This window comes from Monodelphis domestica, chromosome 7, assembly GCF_027887165.1.
Source record: "Monodelphis domestica isolate mMonDom1 chromosome 7, mMonDom1.pri, whole genome shotgun sequence".
Taxonomy (NCBI): Eukaryota; Metazoa; Chordata; class Mammalia; order Didelphimorphia; family Didelphidae; genus Monodelphis; species Monodelphis domestica.
The window spans coordinates 229,145,631-229,173,523 of NC_077233.1; the positions used below are offsets into that span (position 1 = coordinate 229,145,631).

The following is a 27,893-nucleotide window of genomic DNA, read 5'->3' on the forward strand; positions in this document are numbered from 1 at the left end:
AATATTTATACTCATGCCTGTTTGAACCTTCAATTTTACCCATGTTCAATATGCAGGATAGCAACACTCAAGAAAGGGCTTCATAAACAAACAAAAACAGTCCTTATGCAATTAAAATTAAGTTTACTCTGCTCTCAAGTTTTCATTTTATAATGCAGGGTACGAAGTGTTTGCATTTATTTGAATACCTGAAAAATGAAACATAAAACATAAGTATGCACCAAGAACAATTCTGCATAAAAGTCACATAACACAATTCTAGTTACGATTCCATGTTAATGGAGGAACATATTGAAGAGTAGAGGGAGAATGCTGTCCTTAATGCATAATAAAGTTTTTTTTCATGGTTTTATTTCCCTTTTTATCTAAGTGTTGCCATAACTGTTTTAATTTGAAGGCCTCCATGAACATATACAGAAAAAAAAACCACTTACTGGAACACCTGGATAAAAAAATAAAGTTGTGAGAAGAATAACTTCATAATGTTAATATCTACATTCTCAAATAAGCATTTCCATTATTTCCGAGCTATAATGGGATTCAAGTTAAGGGGTTGTGCCTTTTTGAGTTATCCACAATGGTTATTGATCTCTCTAATGATCTCTCTGACTCAATAACATTTTGAAGTATATAATTAAAGGTGCTCACATTTTAGAGAATGTAGAAGTGAATCATAATCAGTTTACAAAAAAACACAACCCGCCCTGTTCTTTGTCAATAATAAGGAGATTTTGGGGGTAACTAGGTGGCTCAATGGATTGAGAGACAGGCCTAGAGATGGAAGATCCTGGGTTCAAATTAGACTTCAGACATTTCCTGTTTTTTGACCCTGCGTAAGTCACTTAATACTCACTACCTAGCCCTTACCGTACTGGTTCTAAGACAGAAGGTAAGGATTTAAAATAATAATAATAGTAAGTGGGTGTTATTGAGAGGATTTTTGAAAGGGATGGGAATGGCCACAGAGAAGGGGTTCAAGTACAACAGAAAGAAAAAATAAATGATGACATTCAGACTGCTTTACTGTTGCAGCATCCCTACCAATAATAACAAAATAATTAATCTATGTCACCCAGGCTGGAAGTAAAGGGGCAGATTGGCCTCTCTATAAGCAACTTGATCCTCTGTCTCCACACTGACAGTACAGACAGACAATAGTTTAGCCTACCTAATACAGTTCAGAACTCCTGGGCCCAAGGGATCCATCAGCCAAGGTCTCCCTGGCAGCTAGAATTATAGGCATGAGCCACAAAAACTCAGCTACAAATTCGCATCCTAAGTGAAAGACATTGTTTAAGAAAGAATTAAGTTATCTTTGAAATTGTGAACTTAAGTTTTCACATGACCAGAATGAAGAAACCTAGTTCTGGTTTTTCAGCAATGATCCTTCCATCAGAAAAGCAGTCTGATATTTCCAAATAAGTGTTACTTGTCTTCTCATTCTTTGTCATAATGAGCTTGACCAGAGCTTAAGAATAAAGGAATGAATTTTTTTAGACCTTTATCTTTTAGATGATGATCCAGTGGAGCAGAGTATTTATTTGCATTTTCTTTCATTTTGTTTTAAATAGTTGGACTACCTCAGCATTTCAGTCTGATTCCACCCTTCTAACAAGCTTCTTTTTTTTTTTTTAAATATATTTTATTTGATCATTTCCAAGCATTATTCGTTAAAGACATAGATCATTTTCTTTTCCTCCCCCCCACCCCCCATAGCCGACGCGTAAGTCCACTGGGCATTAGATGTTTTCTTGATTTGAACCCATTGCTTTGTTGATAGTATTTGCATTAGAGTGTTCATTTAAAGTCTGTCCTCTGTCATGTCCCCTCAACCTCTGTATTCAGGCAGTTGCTTTTTCTCGGTGTTTCCACTCCCATAGTTTATCCTTTGCTTATGAATGGTGTTTTTTTTCTCCTGGATCCCTGAAAGTTGTTCAGGGACATTACACCGCCCCTAATGGAGAAGTCCATTACGTTCGATTATACCACAGTGTATTAGTCTCTGTGTACAATGTTCTCCTGGTTCTGCTCCTCTCGCTCTGCATCACTTCCTGGAGGTTGTTCCAGTCTCCATGGAACTTCTCCACTTTATTATTCCTTTGAGCACAATAGTATTCCATCACCAACATATACCACAGTTTGTTCAGCCATTCCCCAATTGATGGGCATCTAACAAGCTTCTAACAAGTCAAAGGGAACATCTTGTCTCATGGGAGAGGGGAGGTATTGGTTAATCTTCTCTTCCCTGAAGGAATTCATGAAAGGCTTCCCACTAAGGTATAACCAGTCTGACCTCTGACTGACTCAAAAGCCAGTCTATCATTGAAGATCATGATTATGTCTTTCATGAACATAACCATTCAGTTCATCCTGGAGCCAAAGTAAATGAAGATGCCACTAACAAATGGTTTTCTGGATTCTGACTAAACTTCCGTCAAATTCAAACACGACATCAAAGTCATCTCAAAAAAAGGTTTATTAGCATGATTAAAAACATTTTCTGAAGAATGACAGAGAGAAAGTAAATTAACATGGAAGAATATCAGTTGCAACACTATAAACAATGTTTGGAACTGAATGGACAGCTTTATTGCCAGTCTTCACTTGACTAAGAACAATCCATACACTGGTTGTATGTAATTGTGACTATTGCTTTGTCTGGATATGAGTCCCTATGGCAGTTAAGTATAAAAAATATCTATTGTCACAGTTGGATTATGGACTGCACTGTTAAAGTTAAGAACTGGTAAAAATTATTCTCAAATGAAGTCTTTTAAAAAAACACGACTGTCCTTTTAAACATACTACAAAGAAATACATTAGTATTTTGGCCTTAAATTCTTACATGATATTTAGAATGGCAATCCCCAAACTCCCTCCCTTTATATCATCATTAAATCAAACATCTCTTCTAGAGGCTGCTTCTTGGGTTTGACTCTGGACTTTTTTAACTTCATGTTTAAACTGGCTTGAGAACGAAGACAGCATCATCTAATACATAGTAGTCATTATACATGTCACCTTCACATAAGTATGGCAGCCTGGTGAAAGCTTCAATCACAAAACCAGCTTTTCTGAAAACTTCAGGCAGACTGTTCACTTGTTCTTCCCAGTTCTGTCCCTTAATGTCCAAAATTTCAGAGGGCTTGTCCCATTTGCCTCCTACTGAAACAAAACGGAAATAAAAAGTTAAATTCTTGACTAGATCTCTTTTCTTTTAAAGTTGTATTTCCTTGAGATTCTGGCTTCTTAGGACCATAGCACTGGAGCTTTAAGGGTTCTGAGGACACCCAGTTCAAATGCTCATTTTATAGATAAGCACACTCAGGGCCTTGTGAAGGGACTTGCCTGTAGCCATATAAGCAGAAACATCTGACCCTTTCCCCTGCTCCACTTATTATTATTATATTGCTGCTCCACTACCTTTTACTATACTTTATTCATTCCCAAATCTGACTCTTGTCTTTCTCTCTCTCCCTCTCTCTGTCTCTTTTGCATATACAATGTTCTTTCATTTTAGCCAGTTTACTATATCAATTGAATATCAATTCAATAGCAATAGGAACTTGGTCACCAAATCTGCAAATACAAATGACAAAAAAACCCACTATGAAATATAGAAGTTAGTTTTAACACAAATAAAAAGTACTACTTTCCATCATATGTAGCAACCTCATAGAACTAATTACCAATAGGATTATCAGGGTAAAAGTAAAAATGGACTTGGAAAAAAATCTAGGAATTATTAATTACTTAAGGAAGGCTAAGGTATATTTTTAATCTTTGAGAATAATATCCTAGAAGAAAACAATTACCATTAATTATCAAAACATCCCTTTATTTCCTGTAGGAAAGCAATACAGGGATGGATCACTTATATAACCCAATACAGCAATTCTTTTACACATATGGTTTAAACATACAGTATTTGTCTCTCCAACTACAGAAAAGATCAAAGATTTTGAGCTGGAAATGACATCAGAAATCATCTAGCTCAATTCCCTGAAAGGTGACTATACCATACACAATCTTCTACATTCCACTATCACCCCCATGAAGTCTGCCACATTGCTGAATATATGAACACTTGACTATCTTTCATATTTAATTAAAACTAAGTCAAAATCCCTTAACAAAGGAAAAGTAATCATCACCAAAATTCAAAATAATCAATCATTCAACATCTGGAAATAAAATATATACTAAAACTTCTATCCTGAAGGGTGAAATTCTGTGGCTGTGAAAAAAATTGATGTAATTTTTAAAAGTTCCTGATTATAGTTCCTAGTTATAGTTCCTCTCCCTAGCCACTCCTTTAAAAAAAAGTTCCAATTCATTTTTGAATATATGTACAACAAGATGGCAACCCCAAATAGAGCTGTCACTATTATCACTCTGGAATTCAACCTGATTCTATTGTATACTGGTAAGCTTTCTTTTTTTCCTGCTGTAATTGAATCACTATCTTTTTCTTCTGATGTATTTAGGTTTTAAGGTTTAAGCTCTAGTATGTTAATTTTAAAATGCATATCATAATGGAAATTGTCTAAAGAATAGCAATACCAATTCACTAGAGAGATGAAGTTCAAAAATGACTTTGAGTCTTCTATTTACTTTTTAAAATTACTTTCTCTAAATGTTAAATAGGAACATTTAAAAGCAAGGAACCAGATGTATATTTCTTAATAATTTAATTTGTAGTTATCACAATTTAGTTATTAATCAAGCTTCTGTCTTGTTTTATACTCAGCAAGAATTCAGTAAATCTTTGTTCAAAGATGTATTCCTGAAAATTGTATAAAGTGAAATTAGGCAAGTCAATTCAAAAGGAGGCTTGTTTAAGCCTTAAGATTTAAAATTATCCCCTAATATAAATATAATCTATTTTATAAATTGAGATTTTATAAGCAACTTTTCTACAATGCAGAAACCCATTTCAAATAGCTGAAATAAATCTCCAATCTGCTCACAAATCAAAGGAGGGAAAACTACTTTTAAATAAGTTTTTTTCTCAATCTCATTTTTGAAAGTAATTTTCCCCCCTCTACCTCTGTGAGTAGCTCTGAGGTGTTTGTTTTTTTAACCAAATAGGAAGGAAACATTTGCCACAGAATTTTGTTTTAGACAAGTATCCTTTAAAAATGTAAACAATTAGCAATTGAAAAGCTAATTTAAATCTAAATTTTAATTTAACAATTTTAATTTTTTTTTAATGTTCTAGTTCTGTGTCACTTTTTGGAGAACTTTTATGTGAACAAATTGTGATGCAACTGTTTCTCCAAACTTCCCTTTTTGTAAATGTATTGCTTAACATAAAAAAGTGACCGTGTTTAACAATATCATAATAGGAAACCATTGAAATTAATATTATTATTATGTTTCTCTTTCAGCAAAAAGCAATACCCTTAAATCTCAGAGTGTAAAGTGTTTCTTTTGTACCATCTGCTATTTTATTGAGAGGAAAAAGAGATGGGAGGGGGGAAGAATGGGTAGATGGGTAGGAGAGAGGGAGAAAATGCACACTGAGTTCTAATCTCAGACTTGCTACCAGTAAACTGTGTGACTTTGGGAAAGTCTCAATTGGTCTCAGTTTCTTCAAAAATACAATACTATTTCTGCTTCAAAGCTGTTGTAGCATTGAAGTGATTTATAAAGCACTATTGTAAATGTGAGCTGTTAAATTACATAGGTTAAAAGTGTTTTGATGATGGCTGGGAGAATTAAGAAAAAAGTCATTATAAATAGAATCCGGAGGTCTCTCAAATCCAAAAGAGAATCTGAAATATGAATAAGAGGGAAAAAAATAACAAAACTAAATTTTCTCACCAATTTCTTTTCAACAGGTGCTATCCAAACATGTACTGTTAATATACAACAGCCTTCCTTTCTAGAAGTTGACTACACTTGTAAAACAATTACTATACAATGTGATTTTTCTGTTATCAACTGCCCTAAATCGAACCCTAAAGTTCTATGGTTTCGCCAAGATGCTTACCACCAACCTGCAAATTTGTGTCCAAATCAATGCCTAGACAAGGCCGGCAAATTTACGATAACTGAATCACTGACCCAAAATCAAGCTTCTCTCACCCTAAACACAGTAACTTTAAATGACAGTGCAATTTACTTCTGTGGAATAGCATTTTCAGAATCAGATGAACCAAGGTCTAAGCAAACAGGGCCAGGAACAATGCTGGTGGTGAGAGGTAGGTCATCATTTATTTTATTTCAAAACACCAGAATACCCACTCATCTAAAAATTAATGGAAATTATTTAAACTTACTGCTAATAACTATCAATATAAGAACCAAGATGCTAGTCATCTTTGAACTATTACCCATTCATGATCCCCATTTCTTTCCTCCCTTTCACTTATTCCTTCCTCCCTCTTTCTGATAATTAAATCTTACTTTATAAAAGTAGATATTTAAATTTTATTCACTAAAGCTGACCAAATCCTTCTACCACTAGGTCAAATTATGGTGACTATTATATGTCAAAATAAGTAAAGGCAATGAGATATCAGTGGAAAGAGGGAAGGAGATCTGGGTTCACCTAGGTTTTTTTAGTTGTGTAATCATAGATCAAGCCATCGAACCTCTTAAGACTCAGTTTTCTTATCTATAAAAGGAGGATAATTCTTACTATTTTCTCTATTAACCTTATTGAATTGTTGTGTAAAAAACATTTGGCAAACCTTTAAGCACTGTATAAATGGGAGTTATTATCATTACTGGTAATAATAACAACATCCTTTAATACTTTATGGATTTGTAATTCTATGTGGGTACTTCCTCTACTGATCTGGATTATAACCCTAATATAACTTAGCAAATGACTTTTACTGGAGCTGACAAATTCATTACCCCATGATCAAAGTGGTGACAACTTTCCTCAACTTAAGTTGAACTTTGGGCAAGAGATATATAGTCTATTATTTCACTGGTTCTAGAAGTCTTTCAAGCTTGGTCAGACCTGTGAGACCTACTAGATTTGATTGAAAATCCAGGTCTCCAGACAACAATAAGGCAAAGAGGGTGGGACTTGAGCCCTACAATATACTACATTAAAAAGGGAAACTCATTGATGATCAGCTTTTTCTCGAAGATGTTTCACATTGCCACACCAAAAATAATTTTTAACACTTTAGAGATGGCAAACTCAAATTTGGGGGAAAGGGTAATGAATGGTCTCTGGGCCTTTCTAGGAAAGTCATCTTTTTAGCTTTAGCAATCCTAGCCTGGGCTAGAAAATGCTGACTACATCCCTACTCCATCCTTGTCAATTTGGGATTCTGGAAGTAAAATCCTAAACATCAAGTCTATAGTCCATTCCCATTACCTCAAGGAGTCTGAAGCTAGCCTGCTCTGCAAGGACAAAAGAAGGTTTCTATATTGTAAGGAAAGAGACAGAGGCAAATACTTCCTCTTGCTGAAAGGACCTGTGGTGGCAAACCTATGGCACACATGACAAAAAGTACACACAGAGCCCTCTCTGTGGGCATGTGAGCCATTGACCACCAGAGTTCATTACTATAAAGACAGAGGGACTGGGAGAAATTGCTCCCTTCCCCATCTCCATCAATCTGAGGAAATTTTTTCACTTCACCCACCCCTCTGCCCAGCAGCTCAAAGGGAACGCTTCACATGCAACAGAACTGGGAGGGAAGTGGAGAGCCTGGGCCACTCTCCTCCCCCTTTTCATGAATGTCCTCATCTCACCCACCCCTTTGCCCAACAGCCCAAAAGAAGTGCTTCCTCCCCTGTCTGAAGCATGGGGGGAGGGGAGAGGGGGTGCACAGCACATGACATACACATGGCACAAGGTGGGGAGGGGAGCCACAGAACACAGGTCTCTGAGGGCATAGCACACAGTCTCTAAAAGGCTCACCCCATCACTGTCCTAGACTTTTGCAGTATTATTTAAATCACACATAAGAGAAGGAAAAAGTAAAATCAATTTAGAAGCTTGTGAGCCTTCACTGTCCATTGTACACTAAGTTTTCTGTGTATTAACTAACCTGTTAACAAAAGAACAAGCTTTTAAAGAGATAAGGGCATTAAATCACAAGTAGACCAAAGGATTTCTTAGAAAACAGAAATGGGGTCTTTTCTGCTTCTGCTGCTTTACCTGGTCAGGTGCTGATTCACATCATTTGTGGGTACCTCAAAAAACCTTCAATTCAGATTTTTATTTTTACAATTTCTATCATTTGATCTAGCCTACTTCTTTTGTTTTTTAGGGATCCTTTCCCTTGGAAGGAAGAAATACAGTATGCAAAAGAGGCTAGATTATTGCTGTCAGGATGTCAGTAATAAGATTAGCTGGTACATTTTGTGAGGTCCCAGTTGCTTTTTAAACTCCTACCTTCTGTATGGGAATCAATATTGTATATTGGTTCCAAGGCAGAAGAGTAGTAAGAGCTAGGCAATGGGGGTTAAGTGACTTGCCAAACGTCACACAGCTAGGAAGTGTCTGAGGTCAGATTCGAACCCAGGACCTTCTCTTTATCCACTGAGTTACCCTTAAGTTCTAATCTTTAAAGTCATGTTCAGAGAAACTCTAAAATCTCTAACTTCTTGTTTTTAATCCTCTACTATAGATTCCTATCATTTGGTTATACTTAATGAGCATTTACATTTAGTATACTGTTCACTAAGAAAAGAAATAAGTTGATACCTCATCTAAAAAAGGAGTTACTTTTTGGAGAAAAGAAATGAGAATTTGAAATCTTTGGTGCTACAAACACAATAACGGGTCAACATCCTCATTTGATATGTTAATACCCTCATTTGACAAAATTGTTTATATTTTATTAATAGAACTTTGGTGACAAATCTTTAAACTCTACCAAGGGGTGTGATCTATATGGTAGAGGAAGTATAAGAAAAGTCCCAAATTCTTTAAGCATTATTTAAAAGACATAGTAACAAAGGTAAAACCAAGGTAGAAAGTTGAATACCTCACTGACCATCATAGAAAGAGCTTTAGGCTTTGTGAATCAAGTTTCAGATCTGCTACTTACTAATACTGGTAACTACAGAAAAGTCATATAAGCTCTCTGAGACTCAATTTCCTCCAAAATGGGGATAATAAGTTACTTTGGACTATCTACTTCTTGGGTTTGTTGTGAAGAATGTACTTTATAAAAAGTGCAAAGTCTTATAAATGTTATTTTTATAACACTTGTGAATAATAAATCAAACTAGTTTTAAATATTAATTTTTAAATTGTCCTGAAATATTCATTTTGTCTTAAGTTATTCTATGTACAACACTGATTTTTAAAATCATTGTAATGAATGATTTAGCTAAACTTTGGAAATTCTGAATTCTTCAGGCAAATATAATTTCAAGTCAAACAGATTAAGGAGATGATAAACTATGTTTGGCCATACACTGAGGCAAAGGGCCTGGTACAGCAATTTTATTAAGTGTTCAAGCAGAGCAAATTCAAGTTCTCTCTCTAGCACATAAACTAAATGATATTGGTTAGTAATTTTATAAAAAATCATTTCAACAGTTATTACAGCTATTTTTTTTATTAATAAAGGGACTAGACTGCTCAGCCATGAAGTACAGAATCTTCTGATAGCCCTCTTATCTCTGCTATCCATCTATATTGCTGCCCTAAGTGTGATCTTCATAGTCATCTCCAAAGTAAGACAAACTTCTTTTGGCTTTCCTTTTACATTTAATATTATCAATAAGGAAATAATTCCCATCCTTTCAAGAGTCGTATCACAAACAACTCTAAATCTGTTCCCCTTTACACCCTGAGGCAATGCCACATGGAGAATATATATTACTACATAGTCTTCGAAGAGACAGATTTTTACATTATTGAAAACATTAACTGGAATATATTTATAAAATCTTTTTTCTCCACCTCAGAGCACTTCCTAAAAATTTATATATGATCCATTCTTGCAAAAATTGCATAAGTTTATAGTTCTAACTGAATAATACAGATATAAAACATGTCTTAGTAAAAGACTATTAACAGATACAGTGTTGATGAAAAAATTAGAAGCTAACTTGAAACAATTAAGAAGACCAAAGCACATAGAATGGCATATTTCATTTGTATTCATTGCACTTTCTATTGGTACAACTCTTGCCATTGTCGTCAAACTGACCAGTTTAATTTATTTTATTAATGATTTTAAAATATTTGTGTACATTTCAGAAAATGATGTGAACACTATTTTTGTTTTATACTAACTAAATATTATGTTGAATGTTATGGAAAAACTTGGACCTTATACCTAGGACAAGGGTTATTAACCCTTTTTGTGTTATGGATACCTTTGGTAGTCTGGTAAAATCTGTAGATCACCCCCTTCTTATCAAAATGGTTTTAAATAATGAATAAAATAAGTAAGATTACAAAGGAAACTTTATTATACTGAAATCGTTATCAAAAATTGTTTTGAAAAGTTCATGGATCTCTGGTTTAGAACCTCTGTGCTACAGCAATAGGTTAACACCCATAATTCTTTAGAATACATAAACATTTTCTTAAAAACATTTTCCTTTCTTTAGCAGTTAAAATTGAAAATGCCAAGGAAAACAGGAACTGATGAAGAACCACCAAAGGTAGAGAATATACATTAATGCTTATACAACATATAAAAAGTATGACTATCCATAAAGAATAAGTTAAAATACAATACATATTAAAATAGGTAATTAGATCTCCCCAAAAAAGCATTATGTCACAAATCAGTTCTGTCACTAGAAACAAGCTCAGACAATTCAGGAGTCCCTCTTTTATCCACAAAATGTCATTTAATTTTACATTATTCAGCCATAACTTTCAATTGATGTACTTATAAAAAGCACACAATAAAGTCAAAGTTCTTAGGGAGAGGGGGAAATATTGGTAATATAGAGAAACTATCCCTTCTCTGTCCTAATTTAAGCCACAAAAAAAATAATAATTTTCTCACCCTTTTTAATAGAAGAGAAGTGCTCGACATGTTTTTCAGGAAATTGCACAAGAATTATATCACAAGAGATATGTGGAAACAAAACAACCAGTAAGTATTCTCTATCACAAACTTGCTATGTCTTATTTTATAAAAACTCATATTGAAAGTGTATAGTAAATAAATAGCTATGCTTTCTTTTAAAAATGACTAAAATAAGATTCTCAAAGAAAGTTGATTTTCTCAAATGCTAAATAATATTGTATAGAATAATAAATATTATGGAACTTCCTTATAAATATAGCTCATAGATCAATACAGAACCATTGGATACAGGCAATCTTTTCAACAGACATGGGCATTTTGTACATTAGACTGGAAACTCCACAAAGAGCTAGGATTATATCTTTTTTTATATTCTCTATATCACCCTTAACAATGCATTGTACAGAATAAGTGCTCAATAAATATTCACCTAATCAATGAAAGATAGTTACTTATTTCCAAATGTAGTGTGTGGAAGTCTGTGTTAATATCTACTACTTCAAACAACCTGGGATTCATTTTCATGTAAGTCCCATACGAGCTGGTACACTTAAGCTGTCCTCTTCTGGAAAGACTAAATAGAAAGGCCAAAAGTTTTCTTTTTTAAATAACCTTTTGGGTTAATAATTACAAAGGATACTCTTTCAAAATTTGTGCCCTCATAGGGGAAAGAATTTTGCTTCAATAAGCCCCAAATTAGAAAACAAAAATTCAGATGGTGAAAGACTTTTTTAACCATAAACCAAAGAGAACATGACAGTACAAGGCTTATCATATGAAACTTCTGATGTAGGTTTCTTTTAAGCTTTTAATAATAAATTCTCAGTGGACCAACACTTAAGAGATAAAATGAATTCATGAAAGCAAAAGCAAGGAGGAAGTGCTTGCTAGTAGTTATATTGATTTCTGCTTTATTTCCAAAAAGGAAATTGAGGTACAATGAAATAACTCCTTTCATGGGCTAAAGAAATGAACTGTTAGAACCAGAAGGAAAAAAATTCATAGGTCCCAGAAAAGCATATATGTAAAATAGGAAACAAAAATTCCTGTTAGTAAGACAATGTTAAATCCACACAAGGAAGGATAATAGATAAATGCTACTGAGAAATTAGGAGTTTTTCAACCAAGGAGATGAAAAGTCAAATTATTTCTAAAAAAAAAAAAGAAAAGAAATCAGACAGTTTCCAAATATGTAATTGCATATAAATTCTAAAAATTCTTAGAACAGTACAGAAGCAGGACGTTCAAATAAGGGGCAACTTTAAAAATGACAGAACAGATATACAGAGCTAATCTTTGTATCTGAATAGTATAAAATAATTATGAATGGGAATTTGGTACTTTATAAGTTTAAAATACCTATAATAATATTTTACTTTAAATGACAATGAACTCATTCACCTAATTCATTTTTACTGGTCCCCCTGTCTATCACATCACAAAATGTTATGTTAAGATGTAGCAGAAAAACACTATAGTTTTAAAACATGAGAGACTGTCACACTATTAATGTCTAAATAAATTCATTTATTCATATATATTAAACTATTGAGTAATTTAGAATAACAGAAGTATAGGTATTCCAAAGCCTAAAGGTAAAACAAGTACAAATGGTAATTTTAAAAAATGTCTTTTCATAATCTGGTCTCATTAAAGATTACATATATATATATATATTAAAAACCCTTACCTTCTGCCTTGGAACCAATACACAGTATTGGTAAGAGTGGTAAGGAATAGGCAATGGGAGTTAAGTGATTTGCTGAGGATCACACAGCTAGGAAGTGTCTGAGGCCAGATTTGAGCCCAGGACCTCCCGTCTCTAGAACTGGCTCTCAATCCACTTCACTACCCTACTGCCCCCTAAAGATATTTTTAAGGAAAGGAGAAGGTAGTATACAACTAGAAAAAAGGATTTTTGATATTCTAGTCTGACAAAGTGACCTAAAACAAACGTTTCCGCTTTCATCTCTCATTCTATTAAATGGAAAAACCGTATTTTCCCTTTTGCACCTCTCTAGGGCTATTTGGAATGATTGTTATTTCCCAGTATTAAGAATAGAAATTTCTTGACAATGGTAAATGATCAGAGCAATTTAAATGTAGCTTATTTTTCTTTAGGAGAAAGATGACATCATCTATGAAAATAGAAGAGCACATTCCAACTTTTAAAGCTCAGCGAGGACTCTCTTACCTTTTAAAGCACTAGTTTTTCAATGAAGCCACTGGAAATTTTATGCAAGAAGCTATATATGCAGTAAACAACCTACACTGATTAGAGATTTTAAAAATACTTTACAAAGCAACCAAAGCAAAATTCAAAAAGATATCTTAGTAATTTAAAAACACTTTGAAGAAAACTAACTATTATAATAAAAAAAAACAAAAAGCTATTTCCTATCATGAATTTATTAAAAATTTGAAGAGGTTAATTTTTTAAAGTCCATTTAAAAATTACATTTCCTGTGTATCAGTAGCATTCTACCTAAGTGAGTTTTAAGAAAATGAAAAAGTAGGTGAAATAATATGACAGAGTCAAGTTAATTTTGCCAGACAATGTTATAAATGGGCAACTGACTAAACAATAAATATTACAGCAGAGTTCTACATTTTTATGGAGGGGAAGGGGTCTAGTTTCAAAGTATTAACTACATTGTACCAAAAAGAAACAAGGCATCCTTCTGTCAGGTAAGTATGTCTCTGAGTCAAGAAGGTCCAAGTTCAAGTAGTAACTTTGATGCATATATATATAGGAAAGTTGCTAATTGCTTTCCCTTTACCAATGGAATCATAGGATAATAGGAGTAACAGATCTCAAGCTGCAATCATCAAAATAATCTGGTACTGGCTAAGAAATAGAGCAATAAATCAGTGGAATGGAATAGCTACACAATACATAGTAGTAAATGCCTATGGATCCAAGCTTTTGGGAGAAGAAATCACTATTTAACAAAAACTGCTGGAAAAACTGGAAAAAGGAGGTCAAAATGGATACATGATTTAATTGTAAAGGGTACTACCATTAGCAAATTAGAGGAGCACAAAATAGTCTACCTGTCAAATCTATGGATAAGGGAAGAATTTATGACCAAACAAGAGTTAGAAAGAATATAGAATGCAAAATGGATAGTTTTGATTATATTAAACTAAAAAGGTTTTGCACAAACAAAACCTATGCAACCAAGAATTAAAAAAAAAAGGAAAAAGCTGGGGAAAGTTTTTTTATAGCAAGTATCTCTGATAAAGGCCTCATTTCTCAAATATCCAGAGAACTGAGTCAAATTTATAAGGAACTAAATCATTTCCCAATTGATAAAACAGTCAAAGGATATGAACGAGAACTTTTCAGATGAAGAAATAAGGGCCTTTATATCATCCATATGGAAAAAAAAATGCTCTTCGTTGCCCAAAATTAGATAAATGCAAATTAAAACAACTCTGAAGCTCGTTATACCTATCAGATTGGCTAATGGGGCAGAAAAGGGGAAAAATAAATGCTGGAGGAGATGTGGGAAAATTTGGACACTAAAACACTGTTGATGGAGTTGTAAATTGATCCAACCATTCAGGAGAGCAATTTAGAACTATGCCTAAAGAGCTTTAAAACTGTGCATATCCTTTGATCCAGAAATACCATTAACTTGGTCTGTATCCCAAAGAGATTTTTTTTCTTTTTCTTAAAAATTTGTTTATTTAGAATATTTTTCCATGGTTAAAATGATTCATATTCTTTCCCTCCCCTCCTCCCTCCACCCTCCTGAAGCCAATGAGCAATTCAACTGGATTTTACATGTATCACTGATCAAGACCTAGCTCCTTATTATTAATATTTGAATAGAGTGATCATTTAGAGTCTACATCCTCAATCATATCCCCATTGAACTATGTGATCAAGGAAATGTTTTTCTTCTGCGTTTCTACTCCCACAGTTCTTTCTCTGGATGTGGATAGTGTTCTTTCTCATAAGTCCCTCAGAATTGTCCTGGGTCATTGCATTGCTGCTAGTAGAGAAGTCAATTACATTTGATTGTACCACAGTCTCTGTGTTTCAGTCTCTGTGTATAATGTTCTCCTGGTTCTCTGCATCAATTCCTGGAGGTTGTTGCAGTTCACATGGACTTCCTCCAGTTCATTATTCCTTTCAGCACAATAGCATCCCATCACCAATAGATACCACAATTTGTTTGGCCATTCCCCAATCGAAGGTCATCCCCTCATTTTCCAATTTGTTGCCACCATAAAGAGTGCAGCTATAAATATTTTTGTACATGTATTTTTCCTTTTTAACAAAGAGATTTTTAAAAGAGAAAAGGACCTATTTTTAAAAAATATATTTATAGCAACTCTTTGTGGCAGCAAAGAATTAGAAACTGAGAGGATCTCCATCAGTTGGAGAATAGTTGAACAATCTGTGATATATGATTGTAATGGAATGCTACTGCTATAAGAAATGAGAAATATGATTTCAGAAAAACCTAGAAAGACATACATGAACTAATGAAAAGTTAAGTGAGCAGAACCAGGAAAACATTGTATACTTTAACAGCAATATTGTATGATCAACATTTGTAAACGGTTTGGCTGCTTAGCACTACAATGATTCAAAAAAATCCTCAAGGACTCATGAAAAATGCCATCTGCCTCCAGAGAAAAAATGATGGAACATAAATGCAGACTGAGGCATATTATATTTCACTTTTCTTTTGTTTGTTAAAGTTCTCTTTTACAAAATGACTAATATAGAAAGATGTTTTATGCTATTATACATGTAAAGTCTGTATCAGATTGCTTGCTCAGGGAAGGAGGAGGGAAGGAAAAGAGGGAGAGGGAGATTTTGGCTCAAACTTTTAAAAAGGAAGGTTAAAAATTGTTTTTTCATGTAATTGAGGAAACAATTTTTTAACAAAAGGAAATAAACTTAACTTGAAAATTAAAAAATTAAAAGAAAAGAAATCAAAGTCTCAACTGTCTTTCCCACAATTTCCTCCAATATGATTTTTAAGGACTCCCCTGAGCCAGAACTAAAGTCATTTTCCATCTACATATAAAAATATACACATCACTTAGAGACTTTCTTGTAAGTATTTTGGTAATATGTTTTATTTAAGGCAAAAATAAATAAGGTCTTAAGCATCAAGGTTTAAGTTAATGAAATGGACTTCCGGTCAAGATGGCAGCTTAGAAGCAGCGAAAGTTCAGACCTCGGAAACCCTTCCTTACCGATCGCAAACTGAGTGCTCCTAGGACACCGAAATTCAAGCTGAACAATAGGATAGACCCGGGGAACCCTCCTCCTGGACCTGGATCAAATGGTACGGCCCCCAAAAGCCAGAACCCTAGATCACTCGGATCTAAGAGGTAGGCAGAAGGAAGGTCCCAGGACCCATCCCCCCCAACCCAGAGTGCTGAGCCCAGGGCAGCAGCGAGAACTTCAGGGCTGGCAAAAGGGCCTCGGGGCTGGCTATTCTGAAGGACTCACCTTGAAAGCAACCTGAGCCAGTCTCCGGGGCGCCCAACACAGACGGCAGGGAAACATAGAGAGAAGCCTGTAGCCCCCTGGCTGGGTCCTTCCATCTGAGTCTCAAGGGAGATTCCAGCTTTAGGGCACCAGCTGAACCCAATCCCATCAGGAGCCCTCAGAGCTACTGAAAGGACAGAAACCTCAAGGCTGGCAAAGGGGTTGCTCCGAAGAGCTTACTTTGAAAGTAACCTGGGCCAGTCTCTGGGCATTCAACACAGACTGTAGAGGAGGAGTTTTGTTGTTGTTGTTGTTCGGGGATCATTCAGCCCACACCAGCTGAACTTAATCCCATCAGGAGCCCTCAGAGCTTCTGAAAGAACAGAAACCTCAGGGTCGGCAAAGAGGTTGCTCCAAAGGGCATTCCTTGAAAGCAACCTGGGCCAGTCTCTGAGCATTCAACACAGATTGTGGAGGAGGTTTTTTGCTTCAGGGCTCATTCTGCCCAAACCAGCTGAACCTATTCCCATCAGGAGCCCTCAGAGCCCAGGGAGGCCATGACCCCTCCCCCCTTAGAGAGCAGGGTCTTCTAAAAAAACAGAAACCTAAAGGCGGAGTCAAGATGGCAGCCTAGAAGGAGCATAGACCTGGCAGCCTGGCCAGAGCTTTGGAGATCCTCCATATTTACTCCAGCCGTCCAGGAAGTTTAAAACTCAAAGCAAACCCAGCCCAACCAAGCTGAATTTACTTAATCCCATCAAAAGTCTCCAGAACGCAAGGAAGCCCAGGCTTCCCACCCATCCTCATTGACTGCTAGACTTTAAGCCAATTAAGTTAATGAAATACATATTGCAAAAAAAAAAAAATCAATTATACACATACTTTCATATATTCACACACACACTAAACCCATAGAGAACATTATGAAAAAGGAAGTAGATGATTTTGAATACATTAAGTTTTAAAGAATTTGAACAACAACAACAAAAAATACAAACAAGATTTAAAGGGAAAGAACAACTTTGGGGAAAAAATTTATAGCAAGTATCTCTGACAAAAGTCTCATTTCTCGAGAATTGAGTCAAATTTACAAGAATATGAAGCATTCCCCAACTGCAAAATGGTCAAAGGATATGAACAGGTAGTTCTCAGAGGAAGAAATTAAAACTATTTGTAATCATATGAAAAAATGCCCCAAATCACTACCAATTAGAGAAATGCAAATTAAAACAACTTTGAGCTACCACCTCACCCCTATATCAGATTGGCTAACGTGACCAAAAAAGAAAATGATAAATGTTGGAGGGGTTACAGGAAAATTGGTAAACTAATACACTGTTGGTGGAACTGCAAACTAAAAAACCATCCTGGTGAGGAATATGGAGGAATAGGCTCAAAGGACCACAGAACTATGAATACCCTTTGACCCAGGAATACCACTACTGGACCTGTAGCCCAAAGAGATCAGAGATAAGGGAAAAGGACCTACCTATACCAAAATATTTTCAGTAGTTCTTTTTGTAGTGGCAAAGAATTAGAAACTGTGGGGTTGTCCATCACTTGGATGGATGAACAAGTTGTGTTATATGGTTGTGATGGAATACTACTGTGTCATAAGAAATTATAAATAGACTGAGTTCAGAAAAACCTGGAAAGACTTATAAGAACTGATGCAATTTGAAGTGAGCAGAACCAGGGGAACAATGTATAGTGTAACAGAAAAATTAGGCAATGATGACTTGTAAAGGACTACACCATTATCAGCAAAACAAGTTTCTAAGTTAACCACAAGGGATTCACAATGAAAAATCCTATCCACAGCTAAAGAAGGAACTGATGGAGTCTAAGGGCAGATCAAAGCATTCCATCTTCTATTTTGCTTCCTTCATGAGATTTTTATTGTATTTTTGAAATGTGTCTTCTATCAAGTCATGAGTACTATGGAAATATGTATTGCATGAAAGTACTGGTACCTATATCAGACTATTTACTGCCTCAGGGAGGGGTAGGATGGGAAATGAAGGAAGAAGATCTGAATCCTAAAATGTCAGAAAACAATTGTCAAAAATAGTTTCTACATGTAACTGAATAAACAAATAATTGATTTTAAAGGAGCTAAAGCAATTATTGTCCATAATACAATGGGGTAATAGTACAGTGTTTATTCATCTACCAAGCCACCATAGCACTTCCATCAGCTTATTGACAGATTAAAGAGACACATTTTAATATTGTCTCTATTTGAACAATCAGAGATTCTTTATATATATATATATAGTTTCTTTTCCTTTTTATTTGACCACTTTAGATTACAGATCTAGTAGTACACCGTTGTCTAGCCCTTTACTTAGTTCCAAGTTATTCTTCAAAATGGTTGGATCAGTATTCACTCACAACTTTACCAACAGTGCATTAGTGTCCCTATTTTCCTGTATCATTCTTTTTAAAATTCAAAGATATTTCATTTTCCCAATTACATGTAATAATAATTTTCAATATACATTTCCCAACATTATAAAATACTAATTGTCTCCCTCCCTCCCTTAGATGTTAAGCAATTTGATTTGGCTTATACATGTATGATCATACAAATAATGAATAATGGTCACTGTTATAAGAGAATACTCATTTAAAATCAACCCCCCTACTCTAAATGAACACTCTAATGCAAATACCAACAACATGGAAATGAGTTCGAATCAAGGACACATGTGCTACCCAGTGGAATCATGCGTCGGCTGTGGGAGAGGTGGTGGCAGGGGGAGGAGGAAAAGAAAATGATCTTTGTTTCCAATGAATAATGTTTGGAAATGACCAAATAAAATAATGCCCCCCAAAAATAAATAAAATTTTAAAAATGAAAAAAATAAAATCACCCCCCCCCCCCCCAATCATAAAAACTAATGGACCACAGAGATTCTGGAAGGTTCATCTTGGAACAAAAAACCTGCAACAACTCTTTCAACTCTAGGTGTCACCACTGAATCATATCAGCAAAAAAAGATGATACCTTCTAATATTTGTATTTCTAAACATCCCAAAAGGTGTGCAAGACAAGAAAAATATTTATTTTAGCTTATTAAAAAAAATTTTAAGAAATGCAAAACCTTTCAAGAATTGCACTCATTTAAAATGAATAACTAAAAGCTTACTATGTATTTTAAATATTTCTTTTGAACTTTTCCCCTTAGTTATTTGCAAAGTGATATCCTGCACTGTGCAATTTTAAAATATATTGAAGTCTGGTAGAAATCTATACTTGGGAATGTGGGAGAAAAAAATCATGAAAGAACTACAGAATCAATAGCTTGAATTTATTTAAACAAAAGTTAAATGAGACTTGTAACAAAGCATAAGCTCACTGAATAGAAACAGAGGCCAAGTTCATTTTTTACTACATACCTTTCTAGAAATCATTTATTAAAATTTCTAACTTAATTAACAGGGGGATTTGAAATGATTGCTCTTGAGACATGCTGATTAGAATGCAAGTTCCTACAGTAAAATGGTACTTGATTTAGAATATAAGAATTCCCAGCTATAAAAATGTCAAGTCCTTACCTTGGGTCTTATAATTGACCAGTAATACTACCTAGGCAACTGGGATTAAGTGACTTGCACAGTCATACAACTACGAAGTATCTGAGGTCATACTTGAACCCAGGTCCTACAGACTCCATGCCTGGTTCTTTATCCACTGAGCCACCTAACCATCCAATAACTATGTTTTTAATCAGCAAGTTTTGGAAGTATTTTCCCCAGCAAAAACAAACACTGAAGCCTCCTGGTAAAAATGGCCCTAGTTTGTCCCTCTGCCTTTGATCTCTTCCTCCATTTCCAACCCATCTTTCATATAAGCTGCCACAGTGATTTTCTTTAAGCACAGGCCTAATCATTTCAAATACTTAATTATAAATTTCTGTGGCTCCCTGCCAGCTCTAAGATCTTTTAAATATAAGTCCCTGTTTGACATTTAAAGCCTTTCACACCCTGGTCTTAAGCTACCTTCCAGATTCCTACATTATTACCTTTCCTCTTCAGTACAGCTAAACTGCTGTTCTTACTGTTCTCTCCACTGGGGATGTTCTACTTCCTATCTCCTTACCTTCTTTGCTCTGTCCCTTGCCTGAAATGCATTCCCTGCTAAGCTTTACCACTTATTTTTCCTTCACGACTCCTCTAAACTATTGCCTTGTATCTCTAAAGTTTTCCTGATCCCCTTCCTCTCCTTTATAAAAATCCCCTTTGATTTATTTTGTATAAGTTCTACATATGTTTATATGCTTTATATATTTATATGCAGGAAAAGAGACAAAGATGAAATAGACTCAGGGATCCCCTAAGGCAATTTCATCTTTGCCTCTGTTTTCCCAGAAAAGCACAATGCCTAACACATAGGAAACAAGACTGGAAATGTGTTATCAAGCAATCAACATGCATTTATTAAGTGCCTCCTGTGTGTAATGACCTGGGCCAATGGAAGAAATGAAGACAAAAAAACCAAACAGTCTTCATTCTCAAGGAGCTTGCATAAAATATAAAAGAAAAAGCACTGACCTGGAAGACTCCTAGAGTTCAGTGAGCTCCTCCATGTGACTCTAACCAAGTAATTCCATCTATTTCCTGACCTGTTAAATGACTAAATAACCTCTAAGGACCCTCACTACTCTAAAATTCTGATTCTCATAACTATTTCCACCGTTAAATGAGAGCTTCTCTAATCTGTACTCAAAAAAAATCTGATGGAAAATGATCAAAACTTGAACCACTGAATTCAAACACTTAATGAACTGGGCTAAAACTCTGCTAAATCTTTGTTGTTGTTGTTTCAGACATATTTAGAGACATTCACAAGAAATGCAGACAGAAATGCAAATAAATATAATCAAGATAGCAAATGAAAGCAAAGTGGTTAAGGAAGTATTGATCCCATTAAATTAATATGATGCTCATGTCATTTTTTTCATTTCATATATTTTTCTCTTTCTGAGGAAAATAACTAAAAATTAGAACTAAGAAACTCAGAACTAGTCATTCTTGTTAGGATTAATAACACTTACTTCAGATATACCATTTGACCCAACAACCCAGCATTACAAAGCAACTTTTTAACTTCATGTTTTCAGTCACTGAATCAGTCAATAAACATTTATTAAGCACCTACTATGTGCCAAGCACTGTGTTAAGGGCTAGGGATACAAAAAGAAGCAGAAGATAGTCCTTGCCCTCAAGGAGCTCATAATCTAATGGAGGAAACAACAAACAAACAAAAATGTACAAACAAGCTCTACAGAAGAAGGAAAAAATTTTTAAAGGAAAACAGCAGAATTAAGAGGGGCTAGGAAAGGATTCCTGTAGATAACTGCTTAATCTCCTAGGCCATCGTGGCATAATTTTGATATAAAAAACAATGAACAACCCATCATTTCATCTATAATTGCTTTTCATTAAAATAAATTGAATTGAACCAAGAATCTAAAACTACTCTCCCTCACTCAGATATTCATAAATAGTGTTTATGAATATACATCACTTTGCACCTCAATGCCCTTTGAAAGTTTCACATGGAAATCATCAGGATCTAATTAGTGATTTAGCGAAAGGAAGTGATAATAAAAGAGAGCAGCAGAACAGTTTGCAACATTTATAGGTCACCAGAAGTCAATCACCCCCAACAAAGGTTCTAGTTTCAGGTTTATAAAATGTCATATACCAGATTCCTTACACTCAACAAAGCAACACCCTGTGAGCCAATAATAAAGAGCTTGTTTTCAATCAATAGGACAGGAATTAGACTTTTGTCTAATTCTACTTCTTATATAATGTTTAGAGTAGAAAGCATAAAAAAGTGAGATCTATGTTTAGATTTATGCTTCTTTTTCCTGGAATGCCGATGGTATGCCAGGAAATAGCATTAAAGTTCTACCATGTGACCACTCAACAGGACACAGGAAGGCAAGACCTTTTGGAACACAACTAGTGAGTACAGACACAGAAATAATAAAAGACAAAAGAGTTGAAACAACATGAACTCTAAGGTCTTTTCTGAACATCAGATAAGAAAAAACTGTATAATTACATAATTTTAAGATTGATTAAGATTAAGTGTGGCCATTGAATCTGTTCATTCATGCATCCCAGTAAAATCTAAAATAAATCTTAACCAAGTTTATGTTGGCCAATGCTTTTAGAATGGTATATGGGTCAATAAATGATATTTTAAATTTCTGGCTACTCACTCACCTCCCTTTTATGTTTGCAGACATAGGGAAATCTGTAAAATATTAGCTATACTATCAGACAAGGCTGATATGTTAGCTTGGTGATCCTTTCTTTTTTACTTTTTCTTTTAAGAGAGAACTTTTGGAGCAGGGGAGGGAGAAGGAATACATTGAGAAATGAAGATAATATAAAACAAAAATATCAATACAAATAAGATAAAAAAACTAAATGACTGGTCATTCAAACAATATAATACTAAATGCTTATTGAAAGTAGAATATTGAGAGTTAAAATCCCAAGATTTCCCAGCACTTCACAGTCAGAACATGCTTACCATTTTCCACATATGGATGAAAGGGCAGAACCAATGCAAGAATGACCCTGCCCCTAGTTGGCTCCAGTACACTTCTAATATCTTTTAATAAAGTCAGTGGCTGATCACAACGATCAAGCAGATTCAAGCAGCTGATAACATCATACTGGAATCCTGTGTTCTGCCATTCATTTATGCCAAGCACTCTGGGAAAAACCAGAAATAATAAACTTAAAACAAACTAATTACGTAAATATTTTTAAATAGTTGAAATATCACTTTAATATTATTTTTTGTCTTTTAAAACAAAGCAGGTTCAAAACTTGAGAACTTTAATTATAACTGGTATTTACAGTAATAAGATCAATAACAAAAAGATGATGAGGAATAAAAGTATTTCTTCTACTCTACTAATAATTTCTAGCAACAGGCAAAATTAAGGCTTGTCTAAGATATGCAAAGTAACTAAGAGTCTGAACCATAAATAATAAGCCTATGGCTTATAACCATTATATATATACACATATATATAATAAACGTGAGAAGAGATTTATAAAATGGTTATGCATCACACAATTCTGAACAACTGCAGCAACTGAACAACACTTAAAGCAATGCGATTTGTTTATAAAAATGCTTATTTAATAATAAAAGACATCATGTATGCATGTTTCTTACTGCCTAGGCCCAGGCTACATTAAAGAATGGTGATGTAGATGTGGCACTATGCTTTCCATTTACAACCTATAATCCATTTAGCAAATTTTGCTCCTGGAAGAGACATGCTATCTTATGACTGTTGATGAAAGGCATAAAATAAAGTTAAACATATTTCTAATGTTTGATAACACAGTTCTAATGACAAAAAGGAATTTTTATAGGAAGAGTTCTTGGTTAATATTATTGTTCAGGCTATTTTATGAAATTACTTTTGTTTCACTGTACTTGTGACAATGGTACATGAGACATATAAGTGAAACAGGTAAGCATAGAAACATGCAGCTGAATGAGTCTTTCAGATACTAAATAGATACCAGATTTATTTCTTATAAGTACCACTGATATTTTATCATATTTTCAGGAAAGGTAAAAAAGAATGAAAAAAATAAAATCATTAACAATTAACTAATCAGTTATTAAATTAATGAATTAAATGAAATTATTTTCCATATTGGCTTTTAAAATCCATTTAAATCATTTTTAAAGTACATAGAGGAATTCAGGAAGAAGTTTAGAAAGAGAAACATGACTAAAGAAGAAGCTACCAGATTAAATTTAAAATAACTTTTTTAAACAAAACAAAAAACCCAAAAGCTTATTTTTATATTTTATTTTATATTTCCCAGTTTCAAAAAGTACCCCTTTTTCTCTCTATTCATTTTTGCATGCAGAAAAGCTTGTTTTTCAAGTTCAGAGTAATAAAAAAGTTGCTTTTTTTATTAAAAAGATCATCATTTAGTCTTTTTAAACACTTATTAAGTCATTTCTTTCCCAGGTTTTAGTTTCCTCATCTGTGAAATTAGTAGAATGAATTAGATGACCTCTAAATCACGTTTAGCTTTTATATTCCATAATCCTACAAAATTAAAAATCAAATTTCCAGAGACTACACTGATTATATAGTCATGTTGGAATTTAAGTTTTGAATTTGCTAGAAATAAGTGGCACCAACTAAGACTTGGGGCTAATTTTGTCACATATAGATTAATGTTACATTTGTCACAGTTGAATTAAATTAAAACAAAGTACACTGTCAGATTGCTGCACAGACAATTTGATTACATTTCAAAATGTAAAAATAAAATTAATAGTCTTAGTAAAAACAAAATTATAGGTCTATACATAATGTAGCAGTTGACAATGGTAGTCAAATGTATTAAAACTTCAACTTTTATTCATGCTGACATCAAAACATTTATACAGGCAGTCTATTAAAAACTATTAGCTCTTCCATTTTTAGGAAATGGGAAAAGTGACTTCTCCACGGTCACTCAACTCTATTTAATAAATATCTGAACATGGTGAATGAAAATGGATGCAGATCATGAGTTCTAAATAATTCTTTTGTGATGGGGGGAAAACCGAAAACTATTAATAAACTGAGTCCACTTAATCACAGTTTTATCTTTTTTAGTTTAAAAAAATATCAATCTTGTACACTAATTGGATTAAAATAATTTTAGTTGCTTTATTCTTTTAGTTGCTAATCTATATTAAAAGAGCTTCTCCCATAGAGTTCTGTACATGGATGAAATCCTAAGTCTAAAAATCATACCCTACCCCAACAATTCTCACATTTCTCCTGAAGATGCACACTGCCTGCTGTCAAAAATTACACACAGTTCTTGATTTGCTATTTATGAACAATCTACTTTTCAGATTATCCGGAGAGAATATCAGTCCCTACCTGGCAGCCACAATTCTTATGGTACACATGTTAGAATACAGAATACGCATGACCACTGGTCAGATGGGTAATTACAAACTAATTCTAGTATCATCTTAAAGTATAGTTTTAGGGGGAAAAAAACAGTAGAGTAAGAGGACACATGATTTCTCAACAACAAAATATTAAGTTTTAAAAATATTTGTATTTCATGTTTATGAAATAAAAGCCCCTCTATCAACAATTAAACTTAATGTCCCTTTCTGACAAATTCTGTATATTTTTTAAAAAGATATTTGCTGCCTTGGAATTTCTTGAACACCTCCCTTAAGGTCTGCAATGAGATCTACAAATTTTAAATAAAATGATTATTAAATCAATTTAAGTCTCTTGGGTAATCTTTCTAGTCAGACATATTATATTAAATTTCCTGAAAACGGAACAAAGCAAAACCAATAATACTAAGTAATCAAATCTATAAATCATAAATTTTATGAAAATTTTAAAATCAAAGAAATCTATGTTATTTTTAATGGTTTCCTAGAACCTACTTATTTACCTGGTCAATCTGTTTTACTACCTACCACCAAACCTGATCCTTCTTCCTTCAACACCAGAAATATTGTGATTTTAGTCCTTTCAAAAAAGCTAATCAAGTTTTGCTACAATTTAAAATAATGACTTTGCCATTTTCTAACTGTTGTTCTACTTTATAAAATGTCACCCAGAATTCTTATTTTTAAAAAACAACAAAAATAATTTATTTGGGTCTTCATATTGGGATGTAAATGATGATCTAACACCTTCAAAGAAATTTAAAAATGTATACAATAAAAATGAGCATTTTCCCTTACCAAATTCGATGAGTGGAGAAAAAATTAGAAGGGCTACAAATTAAAAAATAATGCTTTCTTGTTGATGTTTGCCCTTTACGTTATTTGTCTGTACTAAGTTGAGCACCAATATTTTGAGCCCCCAACTAGGGGTTAGGGAGGTCTACCCGCCTGCCTAAGGAGAGGTAAATTGGCCTAGGTCAGAAAGGGAGCAGGTCACACACAGCCTTTAGTGCCAATCAGCAGTGAGGTCAGGCCTAGGAGTAGCCACTGGGAATAAGAATAAAAAAGAAGTAGCCATTAATGTTACATTTCCCAGATTGATCAAGAATTCTAATTATGCTTAAAATTCAGGAACATGTGAAACCAGAATTTGCAAAAAATTTAAAATGCTTCAAAACAAAACATATCATTATACTATGGCTTAGCAAATGCTACAAACCTGGTTAAATCTGATTTTATTAATTATTAATTTATTTCATCTACCACTGAAATCTCTATGTAGGTATGAAGTCATGCCCAAAGCTTTGAAGACAAGGAAAGAAAGAAGAGTCAATGATTACCTTTTCTTTATGCCACTTGATTGGATAATTTATCCAGAACACCAGAATAAGGGGAGGGGTAGTAATGAAATTACAGGTTATTTCTATGATTTGTTCTTTGAACCACCTGTTCTTTCAGATTAAGTATTTTACAATTAATTTTTAATATTTGCTTCAAAGGCTCTTTATTGAATATAATTTTTATTGCATTGTGGTTAAAAAAAAAGAGGCATTTACTGTTTCTGTTTTCCTGTCTGTGACTGTGAGTTTCTTATGCCCTAATACATGGTTGTTGATTATTTCTACTAGCTTTTTAGTTGATTCTCTAGGATTCTTTAAGTAAACCATCATATCATCTGCAAAGAGAATAGCTTGGTCTCCTCAATGGCTATTTTAATACCTTCAATTTTTTTTTCTTCTCTAATTGCTACTGCTAGTGTTTCTAGTACAATGGTAAATAATAAAGGTGATCTTTTCACTCCTGATCTTATTGGGAAGGCTTCTAGTTTATCTCCATTGCAGATGATGTTTGCTGATGGTTTTAGATATATACTGTTTATTATTTTTAGGAAAGGCCCTTCTATTCTTATGCTTTCTAATGTTTTCAATAGGAATGAGTGTTGTATTTTGTCAAAGACTTTTTCTGCATCTATTGAGATAATCATGTGATTTTTGTTGGTTTGCTTATTGATATGGTCAATTATGTGGATGGTTTTCCTCATATTGAACCATCCCTGCATTCCTGGTATAAATCCCACCTGATCATAATGAATAACCCTTGTGATCACCTGCTGGAGTCTTTTTGCTAGTTTTCTATTTAAGATTTTTGCATCTATGTTCATTAAGGAGATTGGTCTGTAGTTTTCTTTCTCTGTTTTTCACCTGCCTGGCTTTGGAATCAGTACCATATTTGTGTCATGAAAGGAACTTGGTAGAACTCCTTCTTTGCTTATTATGTCAAATAGTTTGTATAAAATTGGAATTAGCTGTTTTATGAATGTTTGATAGAATGAATTTGTGAATCCATCTGGTCCTGGGGATTTTTCTTAGGGAGTTCTTTGATGGCTTGTTCAATTTCTTTTTTTGATATGGGGTTATTTAGGTATTCTATTTCTTCTTCTGTTAATCTAATTATAATTTTGTAAATATTCATCCATATCATC

The 27,893-nt window shown here is 34.0% G+C and overlaps 2 protein-coding genes across 5 annotated transcripts in view; one reads left to right on the plus strand and one right to left on the minus strand.

The window, feature by feature from the left end:
• Positions 1 to 2,458: 2,458 nt before the first annotated feature.
• The window catches only part of METTL9 (methyltransferase 9, His-X-His N1(pi)-histidine), a 67,476-nt gene continuing 42,041 nt past the window's right edge, over positions 2,459 to 27,893 (minus strand). For 2 of the 3 annotated variants that reach the window (XM_007498253.3, XM_001366926.5), the window contains exons 4-5: positions 22,991 to 23,175; positions 2,459 to 3,165 (exon numbers count right to left, since the gene is read on the minus strand). In XM_007498253.3, the coding sequence (XP_007498315.1) occupies positions 2,960 to 3,165; positions 22,991 to 23,175 (391 nt within the window). In that variant the 3' untranslated portion in view covers positions 2,459 to 2,959. The remainder of the gene's footprint in view (positions 3,166 to 22,990; positions 23,176 to 27,893) is intronic. The other variant, XM_007498252.3, reaches the window with a different exon arrangement.
• IGSF6 (immunoglobulin superfamily member 6) lies at positions 4,352 to 13,948 on the plus strand. Of its 2 annotated transcripts, XM_007498250.2 has the most exons (6): positions 4,352 to 4,426; positions 5,844 to 6,206; positions 9,554 to 9,660; positions 10,546 to 10,599; positions 10,965 to 11,042; positions 13,098 to 13,948. In XM_007498250.2, the coding sequence occupies exons 1-6, from the start codon at positions 4,360 to 4,362 to the stop codon at positions 13,146 to 13,148; spliced, it is 720 nt and encodes a 239-aa protein (XP_007498312.2). In that variant the 5' UTR covers positions 4,352 to 4,359; the 3' UTR covers positions 13,149 to 13,948. The 2 variants fall into 2 exon arrangements, with proteins under 2 accessions (XP_007498312.2, XP_056662508.1); XM_056806530.1 differs by lacking the exon at positions 13,098 to 13,948 and having other exon boundaries at positions 10,965 to 11,661.

Excerpts from the sequence above, each read along its gene's own strand:
- IGSF6 (XM_056806530.1), top strand. The coding sequence starts at position 4,360 with ATGGCAACCCCAAATAGAGCTGTCACTATTATCACTCTGGAATTCAAC. Across the intron at positions 9,661-10,545 it reads TCTTCATAGTCATCTCCAAA|CAGTTAAAATTGAAAATGCC; the intron begins GTAAGACAAACT and ends TCCTTTCTTTAG. Across the intron at positions 10,600-10,964 it reads CTGATGAAGAACCACCAAAG|AAGAGAAGTGCTCGACATGT; the intron begins GTAGAGAATATA and ends CCTTTTTAATAG.